This window comes from Lotus japonicus, chromosome 1 (genome assembly GCF_012489685.1).
Source record: "Lotus japonicus ecotype B-129 chromosome 1, LjGifu_v1.2".
Lineage (NCBI taxonomy): Eukaryota > Viridiplantae > Streptophyta > Magnoliopsida > Fabales > Fabaceae > Lotus > Lotus japonicus.
Genome location: NC_080041.1, coordinates 70,772,546 through 70,795,730, shown reverse-complemented (window position 1 = coordinate 70,795,730; position 23,185 = coordinate 70,772,546). Strand labels below are relative to the sequence as shown.

The window sequence follows — 23,185 nt, the reverse complement described above, 5'->3', positions numbered from 1 at the left end:
TCATGCACAAGCTAGTGTCACCAACCATGTCAAAAAGCAAAGCATCACCAATCCCTGGAGGAGGAGAAACATGGAGATGAGCTTCGAAACTGTCAGGCTGACCACGATGCGCCAAAGAGTCGACAACTTTGTTTGTTTCTCTGAAGTCGAGACTTACTCGGTAAAAATCAAACATAGTCATGAGCCTCTTGCAAGCAGAAAAAATTTATGTTCACTTCTTCCTTCTCTCCACACCCGTCCTCCTCAACCCGTACGCCATTTGCCGTAACCATCGTACCGCTGCTACCACCAAATCTTCTCCTCCCTCCCCACCGTTCATCACCGGTCAGCACCCATAAATTCATCCACTTATTCTCCTTCCTTTCCCCAATCCTTCCTCCTCTACTCCCTCTCACCACTACACCCCCACTACTCCCTTCTCAACCTCAATCTGGATAATTTTTTATTTTATAAAATGAACATTTATATAATATTTATATAATTTCTTTTATTTTAAAAATGATTAATTATAAATATTTATTAATTTTTTTTGAAAGCAATATTTATTAAAATTAAAAAAATATGTTTTTTTTTACTTCTTTTCCTACAAAACGGTCCATATAAAATAATATATCCTTATAAATTTTGTCAAAATTGGTACTAGCATAATAAAATATCAGGTCTTTCATAAGTCAAAATCCAAAAAAAAACAATTGAAATTTGAAAACAAACTTGTTGATGTCCAATAATAAAAGCTTATAATGAATTTAATTACTTGATAATGTAGTAACTAGTAAATCATGTCATCCATGGTAATCCATCCATGTTTGGCATATGGAAAGCAAACCAGCAAGAAAGCATATACATCGGGAGTCAGAGCATAAATAACAAAAGTCAAGAGTTAAAACAGACAACCGTTTCAGCCAGTTTTACCAAACAAGAGCCGCACACAGCTGATCACAGCACCGTTCCGCACCACTATATATGCCACCCTTCCCTCTCACACCACACTCTCAATCTCTCTCTCTCTCTCTCTCTCTCTCTCTCTCTCGTGACACGAACTCTGAATCACAGTACCACAAACGCGCATTGATTCGTTCTTCGATCGATTCTGCGTCGTCGCAACCGCAAATCGGAGGCGAAAATGGAGTTGTTCTACTACCTGGTGTTCGGCGCATTGGCCGCGGTGGTCGCAGCTCTTGAGCTCAGCAAGAACAACAAGGATCGAATCAACACTTCCTCCGCTTTCAATTCCTTCAAGAACAATTACCTCCTCGTCTATTCCCTCATGATGGGTAAGATCTCCTCTTAGATCTACTCGATCTAACCCTCATTTCTCCCTTTTCCTTTTCTCTTCTCGCTTTCGACTCTTGCACAATGTAAATTGTTACCAAAACTGGAAAAAAAAATGCATTGATTGTTGATGATTTGTTTGTAACATTGAAATTAGCGAGAAATCGCAACTTTAGAATCGGATCCTAGTGTGATCTCAGCATTTCAATGGTCAATTTTGCTTACATCTCAACGTGCGTGTCTTATTGTTCTGGATCTTTGCTCTTTGCTCTTTTCTATTTTTTTATTTTGGGATTTGAAACTAGTTGTGTATAGTGCAATTTACCTATCTATGCTTTGCTTTATGTTTTCAATTAAGCTTAATATTTTAATTCTATGTCTTTTTGGTTCCTTCAAACTGTATAATGTTGGTCGATCTCATATTTGAATTGAAAGTTTTTTTTTTCTTTTTAATTAAGTTATCTGTCTCCGAATGATAGCTCAAGTGGTAAGAGCTAGGAGACATATGAATTGGGTGTGGGAGGTCAGGGGATCAATTCCTGGAGGGTACAATTTATCTTTCCGATATACCAAAAAAAAAAATTAAGTTATCGTATTCGAGTTGCGTTTTATAGCTTTAGATGACATTGTTGTTGGTGAATATGAGTTGGGAAATGGGAAAAAGTGCACTGATCTTATTGCAGTGTACTCAGGAATTTGTTAACAGAGATTGCTCTGCTTGTGGTTTGTCTATAGTTGATATTGTAATGTGATTGAGTGGCTTCTGGTGTAAATTATATAAAGAGATAAAGGTGGATTGAAGTTACTGTAGCTAGTTTTTGGTAATCTAATAGGTTGCTGTTTCTATGGCTATAGCTGGAGATTGGTTGCAAGGTCCATATGTGTACTACCTTTACAGTACGTATGGATTCGGGAAAGGGGAGATAGGACAGCTGTTCATTGCTGGTTTTGGATCTTCCATGCTGTTCGGAACAATTGTTGGATCTTTGGCGGACAAACAGGGCCGGAAGAGGGCTGCGGTCACTTACTGCATAACCTACATTTTGAGCTGCTTCACAAAACATTCTCCTCAATACAGAGTCTTGATGGTGGGCCGTATTTTGGGGGGCATTGCCACTTCACTCCTGTTTTCAGCATTTGAGTCGTGGCTTGTCGCTGAGCACTTCAAGGTGAGGAGTAATTGCTTGTTTTTGGAAGTTATCCGATTTATAGTATGAAGTTTTCACGTGGATATGTTGACTCTACAGGCACACAAAGTGCCAAATACTTAAAAGGCACTCATTGACTTGTAAATGTGGTAATGAGGTTTTTGCTTGTATTTGGAGGCTGTAGGTGACTTGAATATTGCAGTGTTATTATATCTGCAACTGGCCCTAGTTTCTATACGTGGAGTGCCACAGTTGTTAAATTCTATTGAAAATTATTAATTTAGGAGCAGTACAGTCTGATGGAATCTGAAATTGATACCTTTATTTTGTTTAATTTAGAATTTCAAATCTATAACTTTCCTATATAATTCCCAGTTTCCTATATAATTCCCTCTAGATGTTTATTGTGCTTCATTGTTCTTTCTTGTCTACTGTAGAATCTCATGATTTCTGAATCAACTTGTTCTTTAATATTATGTTGATTCCAAAACATGTTAATTTCCAGTTTTTATAAGTTTATTCTGGCTATCCAAACAAAGTAAACACTGTAAATGCATATTTTCTAATTATCTTTGAAGTGGCTAATGAAGTTATTTTTGTTCATTAAAATAGATATTACCCTCAAAATCTGTGAATATTGATGTTTGAAATGTTTTTACTTGTCTTGATATCCTTCATGTTACATTTTGTATTTTATGAATCTCATTTCATTTTTATTTTTTTCTTACATCAATCTGTCAGAGGGGCTATGATGCACAATGGCTATCATTAACATTCTCAAAGGCTATATTTCTTGGAAATGGTCTTGTTGCCATTTGTGCTGGTCTGTTTGGAAATCTCCTTGTTGATACGTTGAGTCTTGGACCTGTGTCCCCCTTCGATGCTGCTTCATGTTTTCTTGCAATTGGTATGGCCATCATATTATTTTCATGGTCAGAAAATTATGGTGATCCTTCTGAGAACAAGGACTTGCTTACCCAATTCAGGGGTGCTGCTGTGGTCATTGCTTCTGGTAGATTTTCTTACCTTGTCATTTTCTCATTGTCTTTATATAATAGTGCAATACTGTAAATTTGAACGTTGAAACTCATTATTCATGACATTTTTCTGCAAAAGAACTGGATTTGAGATCCTTTTAATCCCGTTGTGGCATTGAAGTATGCCAAATGAACCTATTCCCAGGTGCCAAATATGTTGTTGAACAATTAAAATGATGCAGGGACTTGGAATATTCAAGGATAGAGCTTCCTTTCTTCCTTGATGTTCTCCAGGCGGTTAGAATCTACAGTTAATTACATGAAATGTATATTTTCTGAATGGGTCAAGAAAATAAATGTAAACATTCTGCACGGCAGTTATGGTTAAAGCTGCCCTTTATGGGATCCGGGAGCAATGTTGTTCTTTGGCTTTCCTTATTCTGCTATAATCATTCTTTTTATTCATCTCTTGTATTATTGCTCATTGCTTGCTTCTCATGTTCATTAATTATTACATTCTGTGTTTCAGATGAAAAAATAGCATTGCTAGGGGCCATACAGTCTCTATTTGAAGGCTCCATGTATACTTGGGTGTTTCTATGGACTCCTGCATTGAGCCCAAATGATGAAGAGATTCCCCATGGTTTTATTTTTGCAACATTCATGTTAGCTTCCATGCTGGGAAGCTCACTTGCATCTAAATTGTTGGCCCGTTCATCAATTCGAGTAGAGAGCTACATGCAGATTGTTTTCGTAGTTGCTTCTGCTTCTCTACTTATTCCCATTTTGGCCAGTGTATGCTATTCTTCAAATTCGAATATACTCCCTTACCTCCTAGCTTTGTGATTTACATCTCGCATTATTCTGCAATATGTTGACTTGGTTATTGTGGAACAGTTCTTGATACCTCCTCCCAAAGTGAAAGGTGAAAGCCTCTCATTCGCTCAGTGCATTCAGATTCTTGGCTTCTGTACTTTTGAGGCTTGTGTTGGCATATTCTGGCCATCCATCATGAAGATGAGATCTCAATACATTCCCGAGGAAGCCAGGAGCACCATCATGAACTTCTTCCGCATTCCTCTGAACATTTTCGTCTGTGTTGTGCTGTACAATGTATGTTATTTGATATACGACCAAGATACATTGCTTAATCTTAAGAACTTAGTATTTCTGTGGATGTAGATTGCACAGATTGCTGAGTTCTCACAGTCTAACACACTTCATGTCCACTAGTTTGAACGTTGAACTATTAACCCTCATCTAATAGTGTCTGATTGGAGTTGTTGTAATACCATTGAGTTTTACACCTACATACAACCACTTTCTTGGAAAAATTTGCAATCCCTTCCCCTCAAACGCAAAAGCAAAACAAGTTACTAAAAAAAAAAAAAAGTACTTCTCTCTTCCTCTCTGTGTCTGTGCATTTTTGTTTTGATAATGATTTATTTTCTCTGTGCAGGTTGATGCATTCCCTATCACTGTTATGTTCGGTATGTGCTCAATTTTCCTTGGGGTGGCTAGTATCTTAACAAGGCGACTGCTGTTGCTTGTAGAGAAGCCAAGTAAGACCCTCACACTACATGTTTAAGATTTATAAATTGGACAATGTTGGGCTCAAAACTTATCTAGATTTTAGATTCATATGATTTGTTTCAACCTTATCTTATCTGGGAAATCATGCTAAACACCTTTGGAGTCTTTGCCTTGCCACATCACCTTTCTGTTACATCATGCCTGAAACTGTTCTTGTAGATCCTTGACGCTTCAGTAAGGACAAATTTTCTTCTGTGCAAGATAATAGCTCCTGTTGGTTATCTTTTGGCTAGATTACCGTGAAATGAATTAGTCCACAGTTTCCTTCCATTGCTTTTATAGGGCTGAAAGGCCTGTCCTGTCTATCTCGTTTGGCATAACACATGGCAATATGACTAACATGACTATCACCAGCCAGCGCTGAAAGCACGAACCAATGAAATATTCTTACCTCGGATTTTTTTGGTTTGAAACAGAAACAGAAGATTGGCAAATGAAGGAAAGAGACAACGAGTCAGAGCCATTGAACATTTAACTTGTTAAAAAGTTTTGGTAAGGCACTGTATGCAGCTGCATCAGTCTTATATTACATAATGCAGTATCTCTCTAAACTGTGTTTACACGATTTGAGTGTGAAGGTAAACCTGATACTAAGGGAAGGGATTCAAGCAGAGGTGGAGCAATTTCTTCTTAAAAGCTTTTAGTAACAATACTGTAGTGCATTAGATTTCTATAAACTCTAGATTTCTATTACTTGTGGAGAAATCTCCGTTTTGGTAGCTCTGATGTTATTCTTTTGGGGCGGGATTTAAGTTTGTCCTGTTTTGGAATAGTATATATGCTATACTATTTCTTTCATTATGTTTTTTTAATTTTGTAATGAAATTGCTCCCAATTCAATTAATGCATACTTTTTAATCTTCATTTATTTTCCCTCAACTACTATGGTACTGCGTTAGCATCATGGTCATGAGTGAAAAGTCGCTAGCATTTCTGACTTCTTCCAATTGATTGGATGAAACTAGGTAGAAGAATCCCGACCAGGTTCAAATAAGTGTTGCACATTTTATGTTAAGCAAGCTAACCAGTGCCAATTCATATTAATCAAGCAACCATTTGGCTTCAAATCAGGGAGCAATTTATTAAAGGGTTGCAGTAGAGACTTCAGATGATGGCTGGGTGTATTTGGCTCCACGGCACCGTGAAATTTGAGGTCCAGACCTACAGGTGTTGTGCTTAAATAAGTTAGAGGTTGTTAGTAAGTTAGTTGCATAGCTAGCCACTTGTATATAAGCTTTATACCATGAATGAATCATCAAAAGTTCATTTTTCAAAATACAATTCATTTTCACTGCTCTGCATGCCCATCTTCTCTCCTCTCTTTTCAGACACTCACTATTTCCTTTCAATCTTGTTCATTGGCCTTGAGCTTCAAAAATTGAAGAAATTTCGGAAGGGGCAGGATGGGCATATTGGACCTGCATTTGGAGGTCCTCAGCCATGTATCTCCCATAATCTGCAGGAGACAGTCCATATCATATATGATGAAAACCCTGCCTACAATAACAAAAAAAAATCGTGAAAATGACATAAAATAAGAAAATAAAAATCATAAGAGTTAAGATAACATCACTATTTGCCCCCAGTTGCTGCTTCCCTAGACGCCAGCCAGCTTTCTGTGCGTGCCATGTACCACCTCACACATTCATCATTCGGAGCTGCTAGCCTAATTAACATGGGTTGTTCACACACCATGTTGTGTCTGTTGGTCCATGCATCAGTAAAAGGTTTATACGCATCTATCCAATTACGTTGTTCTTTCTCGTCAATGTCATATCATATAGGCCATTCAATTGAAAAAGTTTGCTAGATACATGCAGTTGCATCCCAAATTGCTACATCACCCGATCAAGTTAATGCTGCTCAACAATGTGGAAGCATATCATAGGCATTAGTATTGGAATTATTCTATACATGGTAGTTATGGTTAGAAGTTTGTTACAGTTAGTTAGTTAGTTAGTTAACCTTACCTAGTTAAGGACTTGTATATAATGTTACTTCTCAAGCATTGAATCTATGAAAATTCATTCAATCAATTCATTCCTTGTAACATGGTATCAAGAGCTTTCTAAGCTTCCGCATTCTCTCTTGAGTTTTTCTTACCTTTTCCCTCATTTTCTCCGGAATTTCCCACTTTTCTGTTACATTTTCTTAGTAACAGTTACATTTCCTCACAGCTTTCTCGGCTATTTTCTCAGTTGCTTCAGTTTTTCCTTCTTCTTGGCTTTTCTCTCTGCATTCTGTGCAGTTCTTGGATTCTTTGTTTCAAAACCTCTCTTACCTTCAACAATGGCGGCAAGGTCACCAATTACTCGTGCAAATTTGCAAGATTCTACACATGAAAGGTGGTGGAGGATGTGGTAGTGGCGACAGTGGTGGTGGTGGTGGCAGTAATGGCGATGGAAGGTGGTGTTCATGGTGGAGGTAGTGGAGGTGGCGATGATGGTAGGGGTAGCGATGGTGGTAGTGATGTGTTAGCGGTGGAAAGTGGTGTTGATGGTGGCAACGACATCAATGGTGAAGGTGGTGAAGACAATGGAAGTGATGGTAGAGAGACAATGTAAATAAGAGCACTCCACCAACACCAATTTTTTATTTTCTAGCTCAAATATTTTTTTAAGCTTTTCTAATAGTACCCCTCCCGGCTCTATGGCTTCACTTTGTTTGCGTTTTAGTGTTTCACTCACATTAATTTTGATTATTGCAACCTAAGATAATAATATTCATACTACATCTTCAAGACTTAAGAGAGGTAACTCGCACTTGCCAAATAAAGCGGTTTTTACTTTTTTTACATTTGGTGGGTCAATCCATCAACCAACCAAATATGGGGTGGTATAACTTATCTAACATATATTTCAAAAACGAGTGAGACTCATCCGCCCTACTTTTAACAAAGTAATTTAAAAAATAATATTTCTACTTTTTTAAATATTTTAATTAATTCAACTTTGTCTATAAAAAAATTTAAGTACATGCACGGAAAATTTGCAAACTAAGAGAAATTTTAATCAATTATTTAAAGAGATATATTATAAATCTTTTTCTTTGTGAAAAAATTTCTTAATTTCACCGAATTAATAGTACTTTTTAAAATTTAGCTGTAATAGTTTATAAGCTGATTGATTTCTTTCATAAATTTAAGATCCTCTTTCACAAGAAAGTTTACATCCAAATAAGGAGAGAAAATTGAGAAAATGGTAGGGAGTGATAGTGAGACATAGGAGTTTGATAGAGAAAGAAAGGAAAAGAGACTACTAAGAAAAAAGTATATTATAGAGAAATAGGAAAAAAATGTGTCTTTGCAATTTTTATGTTTAAAATTAATCTAGTGTTGACTCAACTAAAGATAACATTCAAGTTAAAGAGCATTTGTTAGATCGATAATAAGCGCCATAAATTACAATTTTCCCACATGAAATTAAATGCGGCATCGAACCAAGTATAACTTTTTTTAAAAAAGTCAAACCAGTATCATATTGTTCGATACAACTCATACAAGTACTCACTCTGTTCCTATATATTTGTCCAGGAAGAGAAGATTCACACAAATTAAGAAAATCAATTAATTGTGTTGATTTTCATAAAAGTATTATTTGTTTTCCTATGATGATGATGATGATGATGATGATGATGATGATGATGATGATGATGATGATGATGATGATGATGATGATGATGATGATGGTGATATTAAAAAAGAAGAACTTCCATCAGGCCAATTTGATGAGGTGTCACTCCCAAATTAATTCTCAGGCCAATTTGATGAGGTGTCACTCACAGATTAATAAAGCATATATGTACATTTTTATAAAAAAAAATAAAAGAAAAACAAATCCGTGAAAAAGAGCATATATAAAAAATATTTTTTAAAGATTTTGTTTTGTTTTTATTGTTATTTGTTAAATTAGTTTATTATTAGTCTTATCTCATTGAGATATAGTTTAGATTTGTTTCTCTATTTTAGATTAGTATCTATTTAAATAGTTAAATAGAGATAGGTTTAGATAGATATTTAGTTTCTTTTTATTTCTTTGTTAGATTAATAATAAACCAAATCTTAACAGATATTCAACAGAGTCCTTATATGTCTTTGGCTTAAACTTTCTTCTTCCCCATCTTCTCTATTCGTACAACTTGCTTTGTTCCCTTTTCATAGACAATATTTTGTTCTATTTCTGCTGCTTTATGCTACCTTTAATCCATGGAGACTGCCTTCTTGATTGAATAATTGACTTTTACTTAACTTTTTCTTGACTGACAAATAGTAAACGTGTTTTCATTCAGGTTCGATGTGGGAACGACCTTCAAGCTGTCTGTTTCAGAGACCGTGAATGAGGAATAAATTAATTGAAGAGGTAAGCTAACATAGAAATAGAAACCGTTTTGTGTTATATGTTTTTGATATGTTATTTGAATTGTGATCATTGTTTTTGCTCACCTTTCTTTTCTTGGATTTGTCTTCTCTATATTGTGGACTGCACTCTAGAATTTAACAACTTCAGTGTTTGTTACAGTACACATATGCATGTAGTTTTGTTGTTTAATCAACACATAATGTCATCTAAAGTTGCATACTTCACTTTGTTATTCCTGACCCTATTTTATTAATTATAGCATCGTATTGAATGTTGTTTTTAATAAAATATATACAAATTGAATAATTCTAAATAGTTAGTGTATATTTTTTTTAAAAAAAATTGTATATTGGAAAACACAAAAAGCCGTTTGAATTAATTTTTTGAATAGGAAACTTGATTTAAATTTAAGGCATTTATAAACAAAATCACGTGTTGACAAAAAATATGAAGAAAAATACAACAAGTTATCCAAGCACATGTTGACCTTTTTAAATTTTAGATTTGATTAGGATTTAAGTTGTTTATTTCTTGATTTTTTCTTGGGTATTTATTTTATTTTGAGAGTATTAATTAGTTTTTATCGTACTTTTATTGAATTTTCGGATTTTTATTTAATTCAGGATTTTATGAGTTTTTATTGTGATTTGCTAGATTTTGGTAGTTTTTATCTATTTTTAATTAGTACTTTTTAAAATTTTAGTTTTAATTAGGATTTAGGTTGTTTATTTCTTGATTTTTTTGAGGTTCTTTTATTTTATTTTGAGGTTATTAATTAATTTTTATGGTGTCTTTATTGAATTTTCGGGTTTTTATTTAATTTATGATTTTATAAGTTTTTATTGTGATTTGCTAGATTTTGATAGTTTTTATCTATATTTAATTAGTACCTTTTTAAATTTTAGATTTGATTAGGATTTAGGTTGTTTATTTCTTGATTTTTCTTAAATTGTCTTATTTTTATTAAATATTAATTACAGGAAAAGGGAGCTGATCTGGTGCTGAGGGTCCACAGAGCTACCATGGACACGCAGAGATTTGATGGTTTCTAGGTGAATGTGGCAGAGTTTCTCAGTAGCTGCGGACTGCGGTTGTTTCTATATTATTCCATTTATCACCTAAGAGAAGTGTGTTCACTTAAATTTTCAAACTCATGTAAGGATGTAACAGAAGGGGAAATTAATCAGGGACTGCTAGGTTAGTTTGATGTTATTATAGTAGTTACTTAGTACTAGGATGAGATGAGCTATAAATAGAGGGAAATCAAATTAGAGGAACACATTATGTAGCATTATATATCTCTCATTAAGTATGTCATTTAGTATATGAAAATATTGCTAAATTATGGTATTGAACGTGTCTTAACCACAAGAGAAAGTTCTTCGTGCAACGCATGGCTAAAAAGTGATTGTTTGAACTCATAGGTCGAAATCTAATTCCTATGAGTTGTAAATAAAAAATCAATATGATGTGATTACTTTTTTCATAACTTTTTGAAAGTTTTAAAAAGAAATAAATATAAAGGCATGATAATTTGATGATTAAAGTGTGTCGTGCGGAGATTAGAAAACATTAATACATATATAGTGTATTTTTGTTTAAGTTAAACTATAGGGTTAAGAGTTCCCACGGGGATGAACATTTTACATGAAAATTCATGTAAAATTAACAGAAAAATAAATTTTAATAAGATGTCACTATTTTACAATGTAACTTCATATTAAACATGTTCTACATAATCTTTAAAAAAACATGTTCTACATAATAATATAGTCTATTTTTATTTTATTTTGTTCAAATTACATGGCAAAAAGCTCATACGGAAAAGAACATTTTAGCATGGAAATGCTTTAATGTCAACATAATAAGAAAATTACATTTCATATATGATTTAAGTAAATTGTTCTGTATTTCTAATGACTTTAGGTGTAAATATACATAAAAATTATGTGAGATTTCACGAGGTCTGTGGTATTTCATTTGTGTTGTGGAGTTGTTTTATTAAATAGTTATCTTTGTTAGTTTCTTAATTCCATCCAGTAAGAATCTCAACAAATAGTGTTTTTAGCATGTCAAATTTATATAAACCAAGGTATTGATCCAGGCCTTTTCAAACACAAGAGCAAATTTCACCGTAAAAACACTAGAAATATATGTTTTGGAGATGCACACAATTTTCTACTGCTTATCCTTATGAAACCTAAAAGCGGCTGTTGTTTGTATTTGCGTATAATTTTCAATTGATATGTTTTAATTTTAAACTACTATAATGCTATCTACGTGAGATTTTATTTTATATAAAAAGTACCATTATACTTTTTTTATACAATCATTATATTCTAAACTAATTGATTGATATTATTTTAATAGAAAAAATTTAATATAATTAATTTTAGTATTGTTTTCAAAATTTTAAGAGTGTATATTTATATATGAATGTATTGTTATTTTGCTTAAGTTGTAGATGAGAGAGAGAGAGAGAAAGGGTCTGGTTGGAGACCTCCGGCGCGGTGGCACCGGCCTTGGAGTCAATCGGAGGCTGTACGGCGGTGGGAGGGATCTCCAAGGTGGCGGCTTTCAAACTACTCCACGGGAGCCAGAGGGGGCCAATACCAGAAACATCATCGGGGTTATGGAGCTGAACGTACAGCTTTCAGACAGCAAGGTACACATTCGGAACGAGATGGAAGAAATACTAATAATGGCGGAATTGGGAGACAAACGGATCATCAAACAACTCGGCAGCAACCATGGTTTAATCAACAGGGAGCAAACGTGCAACAACATAGACAACAGCAAGATCCAATAAACCAGTCAAGAATTCATGGGACTCAAAGAAGCAAACATCAACCTGAGTCATTCTCAGTTTTTGTGGATGGTTTAGGTGATAGAATGACAACCCAGAGATTGCGATCAGTCTTTGAAAGGGCAGGACGACTGAGGAGTGTCTTCATTCAGCAGAAGAAAAAGTATCACCGGCGTTTTCGCTTCGGCTTCCTTCGTTTTCATTGTAATGATGAGGCCTGGGAAGCAATTCGTATGTTCCATGGTATGAGGCTAGATGGCACATACCTGGTGGTTCAAAAAGAAAATATTCAGCGACCTTTGCGCACACCTGTGGCTCATAAACCAGGGGAAAATGTTCCGGGGAAAGTGTGGAGACCCAAAGCACAACAGCAGGGGAGGAAGCAAGAACCGTCTCCAGCAACAGACGTCAAGTTAGGGCTTATTGGTGCTGCAGTCCAACCTGCAACATGCCAATTACGTGTGGTGGATTCTGACTTAGATGAAGAATGGGTTCTGAGATGTGCTAGGGCACGAACCTTACTGTCCATGCCGGTGGAAATATTACAGGAACAATTTAGCCAGATTGGTTTGTTCAATTTTCGTTTAATTCCCCTGGGAGCAGATGAGGTGATACTGGAATTTGAAACAAAGGATGAGATGGAAGAAACCATCACAGAATGCAGTTTCTTTTTGGAACAGAAGCTGTGTGATATCAAGCCCTATACAATACTTTCTTTTGGCGTAACTCAGCTTATCTGGATTCGATTATGGCAGGTACCACTGGGCTTGTGGAGTGAAGCATTCTTTACATCCGTCGGAAGCAGGCTAGGGAACTATGTTATGTCTGATTCTGCTACTTTGTTGCGACATCGAGCAGACTTTGCTCGCATTTTGGTCCGTACACATCATCCGATTCTTCACTGTTTTACCATGGCGGTTGATGTGAGTGGTACGTCGTGTATTGTCTTGGTTGAAAAGGATCCTACAGCTTATGATTATGGGGCTGTAGAGGTGAAGCCGGCAACACCAGTAAAAGTGTACAATTCAGATGAGGATTTGAGCACTAATGATGGAAGCATGGGGGAAGAAGGGGGAGACGATGGGAGAGATGAAGAAATTCCGTTTGATGATGTTTTGGATGAAGAGGATGAGATATTTCGGGACGGTGCGGCAGAGGGCTTGAAGACGTGTTGTAAATCCGCATCCACTGGTGCGCTGGAAGAAGTGAGTCTCACGGCGGGAGTGGCTTTGCCGGTTACGGTGGCGGCGCCGGAGATGGAACAGGGGGGTGTCGACAAGTTTGAGCGTCTGCAAGCAGAGGGGGCAACAGTTTTGCACGTTACAAAAAACATTCAAAATACGAATGTAATCAATTCTGGGGAGCAACAGAAGGAACAGTTGGAGGATATCATCAATTCAGGTTATTCAATTGAGGAAATTAAGGTGTGGAGAGAAAATTTAAAATCTGATGAGATTTGTTTTAACGGAAAACAAATTTTGGATAAATTTATTCAAAATCAAGGAAGAGGATTTGCTGTTACTGGTTATTCCTTTAATGCTGATGATTTGAATCAGAAATCAAATATTTGTTGGCCTTATTCTGCATTGAACTGGGACCCACAATTATTTACAAACAAATCAGAAACTAAGCCGTGTTTGCCTGTCATGAAAAACCAGAAAAACGGATTCGGTGCTTTTACGGGTTCTGATGAAAATTTGCAAGTTTCTGAGTTAAGGGGAATCACAGACGTGTTTGTGCATACATCACCACACCAAATAATTCGACATCGTGCAATACCAGAGGCTACTGTGCGCTTAGCTTCCACACCTGAGGTAACAATACGTTCATGCTCACCAATTTCGCCATCTTCTGTGTTTCCTGGTCCAGTCACGCCTGCTGCTGCTGCTATCCCTGAGACTCAATTAGAAGAGAACGGCCAGAATACAAATTCGTCAAAGAAGTCATCACAGAGGGGTCGTCCTAAGGGAAGCAAGAACAAACCGAAACCCCTCCCACTTGATTTTCTAGAGCCGGTGCCCGGGGAGGATGGAGTGTCAACTAGAGCTCAGAGAACATGGCTACTTGGAAAACGTTTGGGTTTGAAACCGCGAGGATCAGAGGCTTTGATGCTCCGTGGTTTAGAAACTCAAATTCGCCAAAATCATCCACACCTCAATTAATATGTCAGGTCCTTGGCTGACATGGAATGTCCGTGGCTTGGGAGGAACAACGAAGCGAGAAGCAGTAAAGAAAGCAATTTTGCATTTGAAACCAGAACTAGTTCTGTTACAGGAAACAAAACTGAATGAACTTCGGGAGTGTACAGTAATTTCTTGGACTAAAAGTCTCAATATGCAGCATGCTGAATCTAGTTCTGTTGGAACAGCTGGGGGTTTGATGTGTTTGTGGAGGGAGAGTTCTTTGCAGGTTCTGACAGTGGCCGTAGAAACGTGGTTTATTCTTCTGACTGTGAAGTTGCCTAATATTGATCAAACAGTGCTGATTGGAAATGTTTATGGTCCTCATTCTGTGTCAGATCGTAGTCTTTGTCTTGAAGCTCTAAAGCAACGGGTTTTATGCCATGGCGGTTTGGTATGTATAGGGGAGATTTTAATGCGGTGCTACTGGCCTCTGAACGCACATCAGGACGTGTCCTTGATGTGGGTGACTCATCCTTTCAGCAGTTTGTACAAGACAGCAATTTACTGGATTTACCACTGAATAATGGCGATTATACTTGGTTTTCTAGTCGGAACGAAGGGATTTGGAGTCGCTTGGATCGTTGGTTAGTGTCTGATGAGGTCTTGGTAACGTTCTCTAATATTTCTCAATCTGTTTTACCATGGAATGTATCTGATCATAGGGCGGTGGGTTTATTTTTTGGGGTGCCTGATTCGGGACCAAAACCATTTTATTATTTTAATCATTGGGTTGATGAGGAGGGTTTTAAAGAATTAGTGGAGGCTTGGTGGACATCTGCTGTGTATCAAGGGTGGTCGGGTTATGTGTTGCAACAAAAGCTAAGAGGATTGAGAGGAAAAATTAGAGAGTGGCGTAGAAAGAAGGGTGCATGGGGTGTAGAAAAAATTGCCAATTTAGAGAAAAGATTACAGGAGGTGATGAGTGAGTTAGAAGCAGAGGGGGATTCAGAGGCTCTGAATAAGGAGAGAAGGATGGTTTTAGAGTTTTTGTGGCGGGCATACCGTGAGGAGGAAAGAATATGGTTACAAAAGTCAAGGGTAAGGTGGTTGAAGGAGGGAGACAGAAACACAAAATACTTTCACCGTGTGTGTAAGGCACGTACAGTAAAGAAAACCATCACGTAGCTAAGGTACGGTGGGCGTCTGTTAACTTCCCCAGATGAGATAAAAGAAGCTATGCGAGCACATTTTATTAATTTTTTCCGCAAGGATGGTGGTCCTAGGCCGTGGTTCTCAAACAGCAAATTAAATAAAGTGTCGGAGGCACAAAAGCACTTTTTGGAAGCAGATTTTACAGTGGAGGAAATATGGGAGGTGGTAAAATTTTTTGATGGGAATAGAGCTCCAGGTCCTGATGGCTTCAGCATGGATTTTTTCAAAAAATTCTGGAATTTAATTAAAGATGAACTGCTATGTTTTTTCAATGATTTTTTCATGTCAGGACAGCTGGTGAGGGGTCTAAATTCCACTTTTATAGCTCTTATTCCTAAAGGGGGTGAACAAGAGCAAATATCGGACTACAGGCCAATCAGCTTAATTGGAAGTATTTATAAACTGCTGTCAAAAGTCCTTTCTGTGCGTCTGAGTTCGATGCTGCCATGTATGTTAAGTCAGAATCAATTCGCTTTCACTGCAGGTCGTCAGATTGCGGATTGCTCTCTAATTGCTAATGAAATTGTCCACACCATGGCTTCAAGGCCAGATTGCTATTTAAAATTGATTTTGCAAAAGCTTATGATAATGTTGAATGGGATTTTATGCTGGAGCTTCTGCAGGAAATGGGTTTTGGGGAAAAATGGATTAGCTGGATGCAGGTGTGCGTTTCAACAGCTTCGTTAGCAGTCCTGGTTAATGGCTCGCCTTCTGATTTCTTTAATATTCAGAAGGGACTGCGTCAGGGTGATCCCCTCTCACCTTTACTATTTAATATTGTGGCAAACGGGATGTCCTGCATGCTTAATCAGTTACTGGAAGGGGACGCACCATGTGGAGTGGAATTGGCGCCGGGGTTCCGCATAAATCATTTACAGTTTGCAGATGATTCCTTGCTGTTTTCTGATTGTGATGAGCTTCAGTTCCAGTCTCTAGCCATGGCAATTGAAGCTTACTTATACAGTTCATGGTTGAAGGTAAATTTTAACAAATCAGCGGTTTATGGGGTGAATGCCAATTCTTCTATGGTACAACAAGCTGCAACTTGGTGGAATTTTAAAATCGGTACGCTACCTTTCATTTATCTTGGGTCTCCATTGGGTGGCAATCCTAGAAGATTGTCTTTCTGGAATCCGGTGCTGGAAAATATGACTGCAAAATTGGGTTTGTGGAGTTCCCGCTTCTTGACTTTAAGTGGTCGACTTGTTCTGATAAAATCTGTTCTCAATGCTATTCCATTGTACTATATGGCTCTCTATAAAGCTCCGAAGGGGATAATTCAACGGATAGAGAGGATTATGCGTCGATTCCTATGGGGGGGCCCTTCTGGTGAAAATAAAATCATGTGGATAGCATGGGAAGACTTGTGTAAGGGTACCCGGTTTGGAGGTCTAGGAGTGGGTTTTCTTGAATGGAAAAATAAGGCTATGCTTTTGAAGTGGGTGTGGCGGTTTGGTCGGGAGAGAGATGCTCTATGGAGGGAGGTGGTTTGTAAAAAATATGATTTACCACTGCAGCTGATATCTTTTAATGTTGACCCGGCTGATGTGAAAAAATTATCTAAGCCTTTGGCAGATGTGTATGGTGTTTGGCGTGATAGTGGGTTAGTGGGCAATGTCTTTAGGGATGGTATGGCTTGTCAGATAGGGAGGGGAAGTGGTGTATTTTTCTGGTTGGATCTTTGGATAGGTTCTGCGCCTCTAAAAGGGCTTTCCCTCGGGTGTTTGCATTAGCAGTTAATAAGAGGGCATTGGTGAGGGAGTATGGCACGGTTTTAGGTCCTCAATGGATATGGAATATTGCTTTTGTACGTGATTTTCTGGGTTGGGAGAGACAACCGTATGATGATTTACAGGCACTCCTTCAGACTTTGGTTCCCAAACAGGGGGAGAGGGCGGACAGAGATTCCATAATTTGGAAACATGATAATATGGGGCTCTACAGTGTAAAGTCTATGTGTGCAGTTGTGGAAGCCCGATGGTTCACTGAGGAGGGCTGGTCTGTCCCTCAATTCTTGAGGCCTATCTTACCTTCAAAAATTGCTTTATTTTTGTGGCAGGTGCAGAAGAACAGAATTACTTCAAAGGAGAACTTGGAACAAAGGGGGGTGGTCTTAGAGAATGGTGCATCTTGTATTTTTTGCTTGTCTACAACAGAGACAGTGGCACACCTTTTTTTGCATTGTCCCCAGATATGGATGCTATGGACAACAGTGTTACAGAGGGAGGGCATTATGTGGTCTATTCCAGAATCAGTTTCGACATTGTTGGCTGAGTGGAGTCAGTTACGCAAAAATACATCAAGAATTCTGTGGGAGATGATTCCTTATGCATTATGCTGGGAGATATGGATGGCAAGGAATAATGTGATTTTCCATGATAAACTTTTTGATGTGGAAGCCATTTGGGAGTCTCATGTATTTTTATTGTTTACTTGGATAAGAGCTTGGTGGAAAGATTGTCCTTATGATGCAACTCAGTTTGAAAGGGGCTTCTCAAAAATTGATCTAACTGCCAAGGTTAGTGTGCGGCCTCTTATCCCTTGGAAACCACCTCAAGGGAAGATTTTGAAATTCAATGTGGATGGTTCTTTTCAATCAGGACGAGCAGGCATTGGGGGGATTTTGAGGAATAGTGCAAAGGAGGTCATTGGGGAGTTTTCTAGAAAGGTGGAGGTAAAACGAGCTGATGAGGCAGAGGTTTTGGCAATCTTGTATGCCTTATTATTTTGTCAGCAATTCATGATAGTTTCGATACTAATTGAGAGTGACTCAAGTCTTGCTGTGGATTGGGTGCGCGGAACAAAAAATAGACCTTGGAATTTAACTAATGAGTTGAATATGATTGATTATTTATATCCATTGGTGGAGTGTTGTGGGGTGTCTCATATTTTGAGGGAAGGGAATATGGAGGCGGACGAACTCGCAAAGGAGGGATGTTCTCGTGAGGTGCCAATTTGGAAATATGTTGGACAATAAGGCTAACATAACATGCTTGGCTGGTTGTTTTGTTTCTTACTGTGTTTTTGCAGGGTCATAAAGCTATGGGAGATTTTGCGGCGTAGTATTCGCATCAATTTTGTAGCTGTTTTGCTGTTTTGTAAATTTCTGGAGGGGCTTGCTGTTTGCTGGTTTTTCTGTTTGCTGTTGCTGTTTTCTGGAGTGCTGTTGCTTCTGTTTGCAGCTTTCTGTTTTGCTGTAACTGCTGCTGCGTCGTTTGATACTGCTGTCTGTTTTTGCTGAGTACTGTTACAGCTGTTTTTGCCTGGTTGCTGGTGTCTGCTTGCTGTTGCTGAGTGCTGTCGCTGCTGCCTGTTTGCTGTTGCTGCTGCGCCTGTTTTCTGTTTGCTGTTTGGCCTGCTTACTGTTGCTGTTTGCTGTTTATGTGTCATAGAAAATTTTGAAATGTTGCTGTTTTAGCTGTGTACGAATTTCAGATGCTGTTTTGGGCTTTTTTCATGTTTCCTAGTAGCTGGGTGGCTATCCCAAGTAGGTGGTACTCTTTTTCCTTGCTGGGGTTTTTCCCAATGGGTTTTTCTCAGTAAGGTTTTAATGAGGCTCCTTCTTGGGAATATGCTAGTGGTCACCCTGCGGGTGGGTGGTGGGTTTGGTGCACTTTTGCACAACGTTTTTCAGGAACTTCTCTGATTCATATTGTACCTGGCTCTGGCCTTGAGACTATTTTGGCTCAAGCAAATTCTTAATACTATTCATTTCGTTTTCAAAAAAAAATATTTATATATGATATAACTATAATAATTGGATAGTAAGAAAAATACGATGAATAAAAAATATTAATACATATGTAGTGTAAAATTATGACCTAAACTTATTAGTGCTAACAAATTAGAGTTACGAGATCTCACAGGGAGGAACATTTTATATGTAAAATGAAAATTTGTACGAGTTAAAAAAAATTAAAATTAATTTTTTCTATAACGTAAGTGTATTTTTAATAATTTAAAAAATAATTATATATTTATATATTGTTACATATCTAAAACACAAAAGCATTACCCTTTATGCAACACGAGTATACATCTTCACAAACAAAATTCAGTTATACCTCACATATGCAAAACTTAAAGCTTTTGGCTTATGCTTTTTAAATATCTACATCTTTATTATGATTGTTCTTACATTCTTAGCATCTTAAATATTTTATAATTTAAAATATGAATCGATGTATCAAATACAATAAACAAATTTTCTGTGCAACGCGCGGGTAAAAAAAAATAAAAAATAAAAAAAAAATAATAATAATAATAATAGTAGTAGTAACTTTATTAGGAATAAAATTCTTAAAGATGAAATCAAATTTATTTTGTAATACAATCTTATAAGGTGGAAATACCTCCATTTTTTCAAATGAGCATAACATATGACATGATTAACATTTATTTCTAGAAAATAACTCTAGTTGTGGATTTGAAGGTGGTCATTTGCATTAGGTCCAGTAGTGCCACCGATGCTAGCCACACCAGCTCCATCTACTCGAGGGACGCCACCGTCTACTCCAGGCACTCCAGGGATGGGAAAAGGAAATCCGGGAATTTTAGGAAAGGGAAAGGGAAATCCTGGGATTTTAGGTAAGGGGAAAGGAAAGGGAAAGGGAAGTCCAGGAGCTTCAGGAGCTCCAGTTGGAGGGCAAGGAAATCCAGGAATTTTAGGGAAGGGGAAGGGGAAAGGGAAGGGAAATCCGGGAATTTTAGGTAACGGAAAGGGAAATGGGAAGGGAAATCCGGGAATTTTAGGTAACGGAAAGGGAAAGGGGAAGGGAAATCCTGGAATTTTAGGTAAGGGGAAAGGGAAGGGGAAGGGGAAGGGAAATCCAGGAATATTTGGTGAGGGTACTTCAGGAACTCCAGGTGAAAGTGCTTCAGCCATGTCATTTTGCTTTTTAACATCCTCATCAACTACAAACAATGAAGCATGAATAAATCAAATGTTGTTCATTATCAAATTGACATAAAATTTTAATTAATGAATGATTATATATATATACATATATATATATATTAATTTATAGTCAAGTATTTTTGTTGGATGTTGAATATTTGTGCAATCTTGTCTATACAAAGGCCAGATGAGTGTAGGATTAAGGCTAATAAGTATATGAAAAGATTAGAGGCATATCTTCATGAGAATTGAAAACAAAATGCAAACTCACTTGTTCTAGAGATTGAGGAAGGCTTAACCAAGTCTCTAGCAGCATGTGATGATGAGATCAAAACAACGATGGCCAAGAGGCCTATGATGAGTAGTGAGTTTTCCATAGAAATCACTTTTCAAAAGTAAAATAAAAACCAGAATCAATTAAATGTTTGATGATGAAAGGTGTGAAATTTACTGGGAAGTTTTCTCTTATATATAGGAGAAAGTGCTAGATAGTGGACGAGATCCCAACACGATATTGAGAATAACCTAAACAATGCAATATTCTTTAAAAATAGAAATTTTTTTTAGTCAAAAAGTTCTTTATGCTAAGAAATTGAAGGAGCATTTATTAATTATAAGGATTAAAAAGGAATACAACAAAATTATATAAAATATTGAATGAATATGATACGATAATGATACGGGAATGAAAATGAAAATATCCATGTTTGAAATCTTAAAAAGGTAATACAGATCTTAACATAGGCTTCCTGAGCATAAATCTTTATTTAATGCATTGCATCGGCTTTGCTTTGGCTTGGCTGACACTAACAAATAAATATAATGTCGGTGTCACGACATATGCTAAACTTTGGACTCTAAAATTAACATTTCTTGTAGTTTTTGGAGATCTCATGTATAGCTTCCTAGTCCGAACCCTCAAACTCAAAGCCCAACATTTTTCCCAGCTTCCAAACCATGGTGTCTTTAACGAGAATGTTTTCTGGTCTAGCATCCCTTTTCCAAAGATATTCGTTCCTAGCTGTGATGGATTCATTTTTGCATTCAACTCTGTCATCAAGAGTTGTCAATGAACTCACAACAAGCTTTACTGGATCAAAATATATTTCCTTTTTCAATGCTCCATTTGTACATATTACCATACATTTCCCCATTTCTTTTACCTTTATTAGGGTGTGTTTGGAAAAACTGTTTAATTAAGCATTTATGGCAATAAGCGCTTATCATATAAGCACTTATACATAAGTTAATTTGAGTGATCTATTGAAATAAGTTGAAAATATGTTATAAACAAGCATAAGCTATTATTCATTAGTTATTCTGAACAACTTATAGAAATATGCTCAAAATAGCTTATAGGTAGACAATTAACATAAGCTCTTCTAAATACATATATTAGCGCATATGTTATAAGGATAAACTCAAACAAACTCTTCCATACATTACCTATTTTTTTGACAGTAAAAGTCATGGATGCATTTAGAGAAAGGGTTCCTGGCATGGACCATTATCAATACAATTAGGTGATACCTGACCCACTTTTTCCAGAAGCTATGCTGCCCCACTTGCGTAGACCTAGCACATAATGGAAGTAAAAAACGTCATAATTCAAAGAATTATTTGTTTTTGGAGACCCAACACAACCTCCAAATACCCTATGCTCTGAATTCAAGTTTAACTCAAGTTTTTTGAGTGGTAAATGTGGGTTGACGCCCATACTAACCGATTTAGGGCATCTAAGTTGCAATATGAAACATGTCGTATATCTCTTAAAAGTTTTAAAAATAATATCAATTCCCTTTTAGAGATATGCAGAGCAGGTATTCAACATGTAAAACATGTTATTAAAAAATATTTACAAATCTCTTTTAAAATAGTAAGAACTATGTATGTCTTGTAACCCTTGGAGATACGAAGTAGCGAGGATGTAACCCGCCATACATCTAAATAAAGTTTTCTCCAATCAATTTACAAATTTAGAACTATACATCCTTTAATCCTCCCAGGAAGACTAAAAAAAGAATCTCAATTTCCCCATTATTTTAAAAAAGAAAAATATCGAATATATTTTCAAATAAGTTTTATCCTTAATCCATAAAATTTTAAAAGTATATAAAACAACCAAGATTAATTAATTTTTCTGCTTTGATACATCGAAAAATGACTAATAGAAAAAGAGAGAGAGAGAGAGAGAGAGAGATTTCAGGAACTCCACTGGTGGTTGCCTCCAAGCAATGCTTAATCTAGCATTCCCATCATCAAACCCACGAGGCTGTAGGAACTAGACGAAGTCATTGTGCTTATGACACAACTTCCTCCACACACCCTCCACAGATCAAGGTTGCTCGTCCAAAATCATATTACAACACCATTTCCATACTCAACCCACCAATCCTATCTTGTTGGAGTCGTAAACAGAGCATGCCCAGAACAACATCAAATGCTAAGCTAACAAGTATGTTGCCCCAATAAAATTTTGGTCCATAATCCCTCAACCAAGGGTGAAGGTGGACTCCACCCACCAATGTTTGAAATCTTAAAAAGGTAATCCAGACAAACTAAGGGATTTACTGTCCATTCAATAACTTTTGTTTTGAGTCAAACCCAAGATCTGTATTGAATCACTTCCAGGGCATTCAATAACTCTGGTTCCTTCTTCTTAAAAATCACATTATTCCTGAGGATCCAAATGAACCAAACCGAGGCCAACCATATGAGACCCACCCCATGTTTTCTATCTTTTCCTTCATATCGTCCGAAGAACTTGAGAAAGTGAGGAATACTGTCTTCAGGAGAAAT

At 36.9% G+C, this 23,185-nt stretch overlaps 3 protein-coding genes across 6 annotated transcripts; 2 read left to right on the top strand and 1 right to left on the bottom strand.

The window, feature by feature from the left end:
• The first annotated feature begins 991 nt into the window (after window positions 1–991).
• Window positions 992–6,282, top strand: LOC130745215 (uncharacterized). Of its 4 annotated transcripts, none has more exons than XM_057597399.1 (8): window positions 992–1,274; window positions 2,128–2,441; window positions 3,162–3,432; window positions 3,927–4,192; window positions 4,295–4,510; window positions 4,857–4,959; window positions 5,407–5,482; window positions 6,062–6,282. In XM_057597399.1, the coding sequence occupies exons 1-7, from the start codon at window positions 1,124–1,126 to the stop codon at window positions 5,463–5,465; spliced, it is 1,380 nt and encodes a 459-aa protein (XP_057453382.1). In that variant the 5' UTR covers window positions 992–1,123; the 3' UTR covers window positions 5,466–5,482; window positions 6,062–6,282. The 4 variants fall into 4 exon arrangements, with proteins under 4 accessions (XP_057453382.1, XP_057453374.1, XP_057453366.1 ...); XM_057597391.1 differs by having other exon boundaries at window positions 5,956–6,282; XM_057597383.1 differs by lacking the exon at window positions 6,062–6,282 and adding an exon at window positions 5,569–5,854.
• Window positions 6,283–14,317: 8,035 nt separating this feature from the next.
• LOC130744569 (uncharacterized) lies at window positions 14,318–18,907 on the top strand. Its single transcript, XM_057596745.1, has 8 exons — window positions 14,318–14,728; window positions 14,818–15,375; window positions 15,547–15,685; window positions 15,779–15,912; window positions 16,035–17,092; window positions 17,179–18,201; window positions 18,520–18,685; window positions 18,743–18,907. Exons 1-8 carry the CDS (start codon window positions 14,318–14,320, stop codon window positions 18,905–18,907), a joined length of 3,654 nt encoding a protein of 1,217 aa, XP_057452728.1.
• Window positions 18,908–19,772: 865 nt separating this feature from the next.
• Window positions 19,773–20,814, bottom strand: LOC130732001 (U1 small nuclear ribonucleoprotein C-like). The gene is made up of 2 exons (XM_057584144.1): window positions 20,658–20,814; window positions 19,773–20,403 (listed from the first exon to the last, which is right to left on the bottom strand). The coding sequence occupies exons 1-2, from the start codon at window positions 20,761–20,763 to the stop codon at window positions 19,904–19,906; spliced, it is 606 nt and encodes a 201-aa protein (XP_057440127.1). The 5' UTR covers window positions 20,764–20,814; the 3' UTR covers window positions 19,773–19,903.
• Window positions 20,815–23,185: the final 2,371 nt, after the last annotated feature.

What these genes read in the sequence shown, in the direction of transcription:
- LOC130745215 (XM_057597399.1), top strand. Translation starts at nt 1,124, where the DNA reads ATGGAGTTGTTCTACTACCTGGTGTTCGGCGCATTGGCCGCGGTGGTC. An exon ending in CGTCTATTCCCTCATGATGG is followed by an intron (nt 1,275 to 2,127) that starts GTAAGATCTCCT and finishes CTATGGCTATAG; the next exon opens with CTGGAGATTGGTTGCAAGGT. An exon ending in TTATTCCCATTTTGGCCAGT is followed by an intron (nt 4,193 to 4,294) that starts GTATGCTATTCT and finishes ATTGTGGAACAG; the next exon opens with TTCTTGATACCTCCTCCCAA.
- LOC130744569 (XM_057596745.1), top strand. Translation starts at nt 14,318, where the DNA reads ATGTCAGGTCCTTGGCTGACATGGAATGTCCGTGGCTTGGGAGGAACA. An exon ending in TGCTGTCAAAAGTCCTTTCT is followed by an intron (nt 15,913 to 16,034) that starts GTGCGTCTGAGT and finishes CATGGCTTCAAG; the next exon opens with GCCAGATTGCTATTTAAAAT. An exon ending in TTGCAGCTTTCTGTTTTGCT is followed by an intron (nt 18,686 to 18,742) that starts GTAACTGCTGCT and finishes GTACTGTTACAG; the next exon opens with CTGTTTTTGCCTGGTTGCTG.
- LOC130732001 (XM_057584144.1), bottom strand. Translation starts at nt 20,763, where the DNA reads ATGGAAAACTCACTACTCATCATAGGCCTCTTGGCCATCGTTGTTTTG. An exon ending in TTCCTCAATCTCTAGAACAA is followed by an intron (nt 20,404 to 20,657) that starts GTGAGTTTGCAT and finishes CATTGTTTGTAG; the next exon opens with TTGATGAGGATGTTAAAAAG.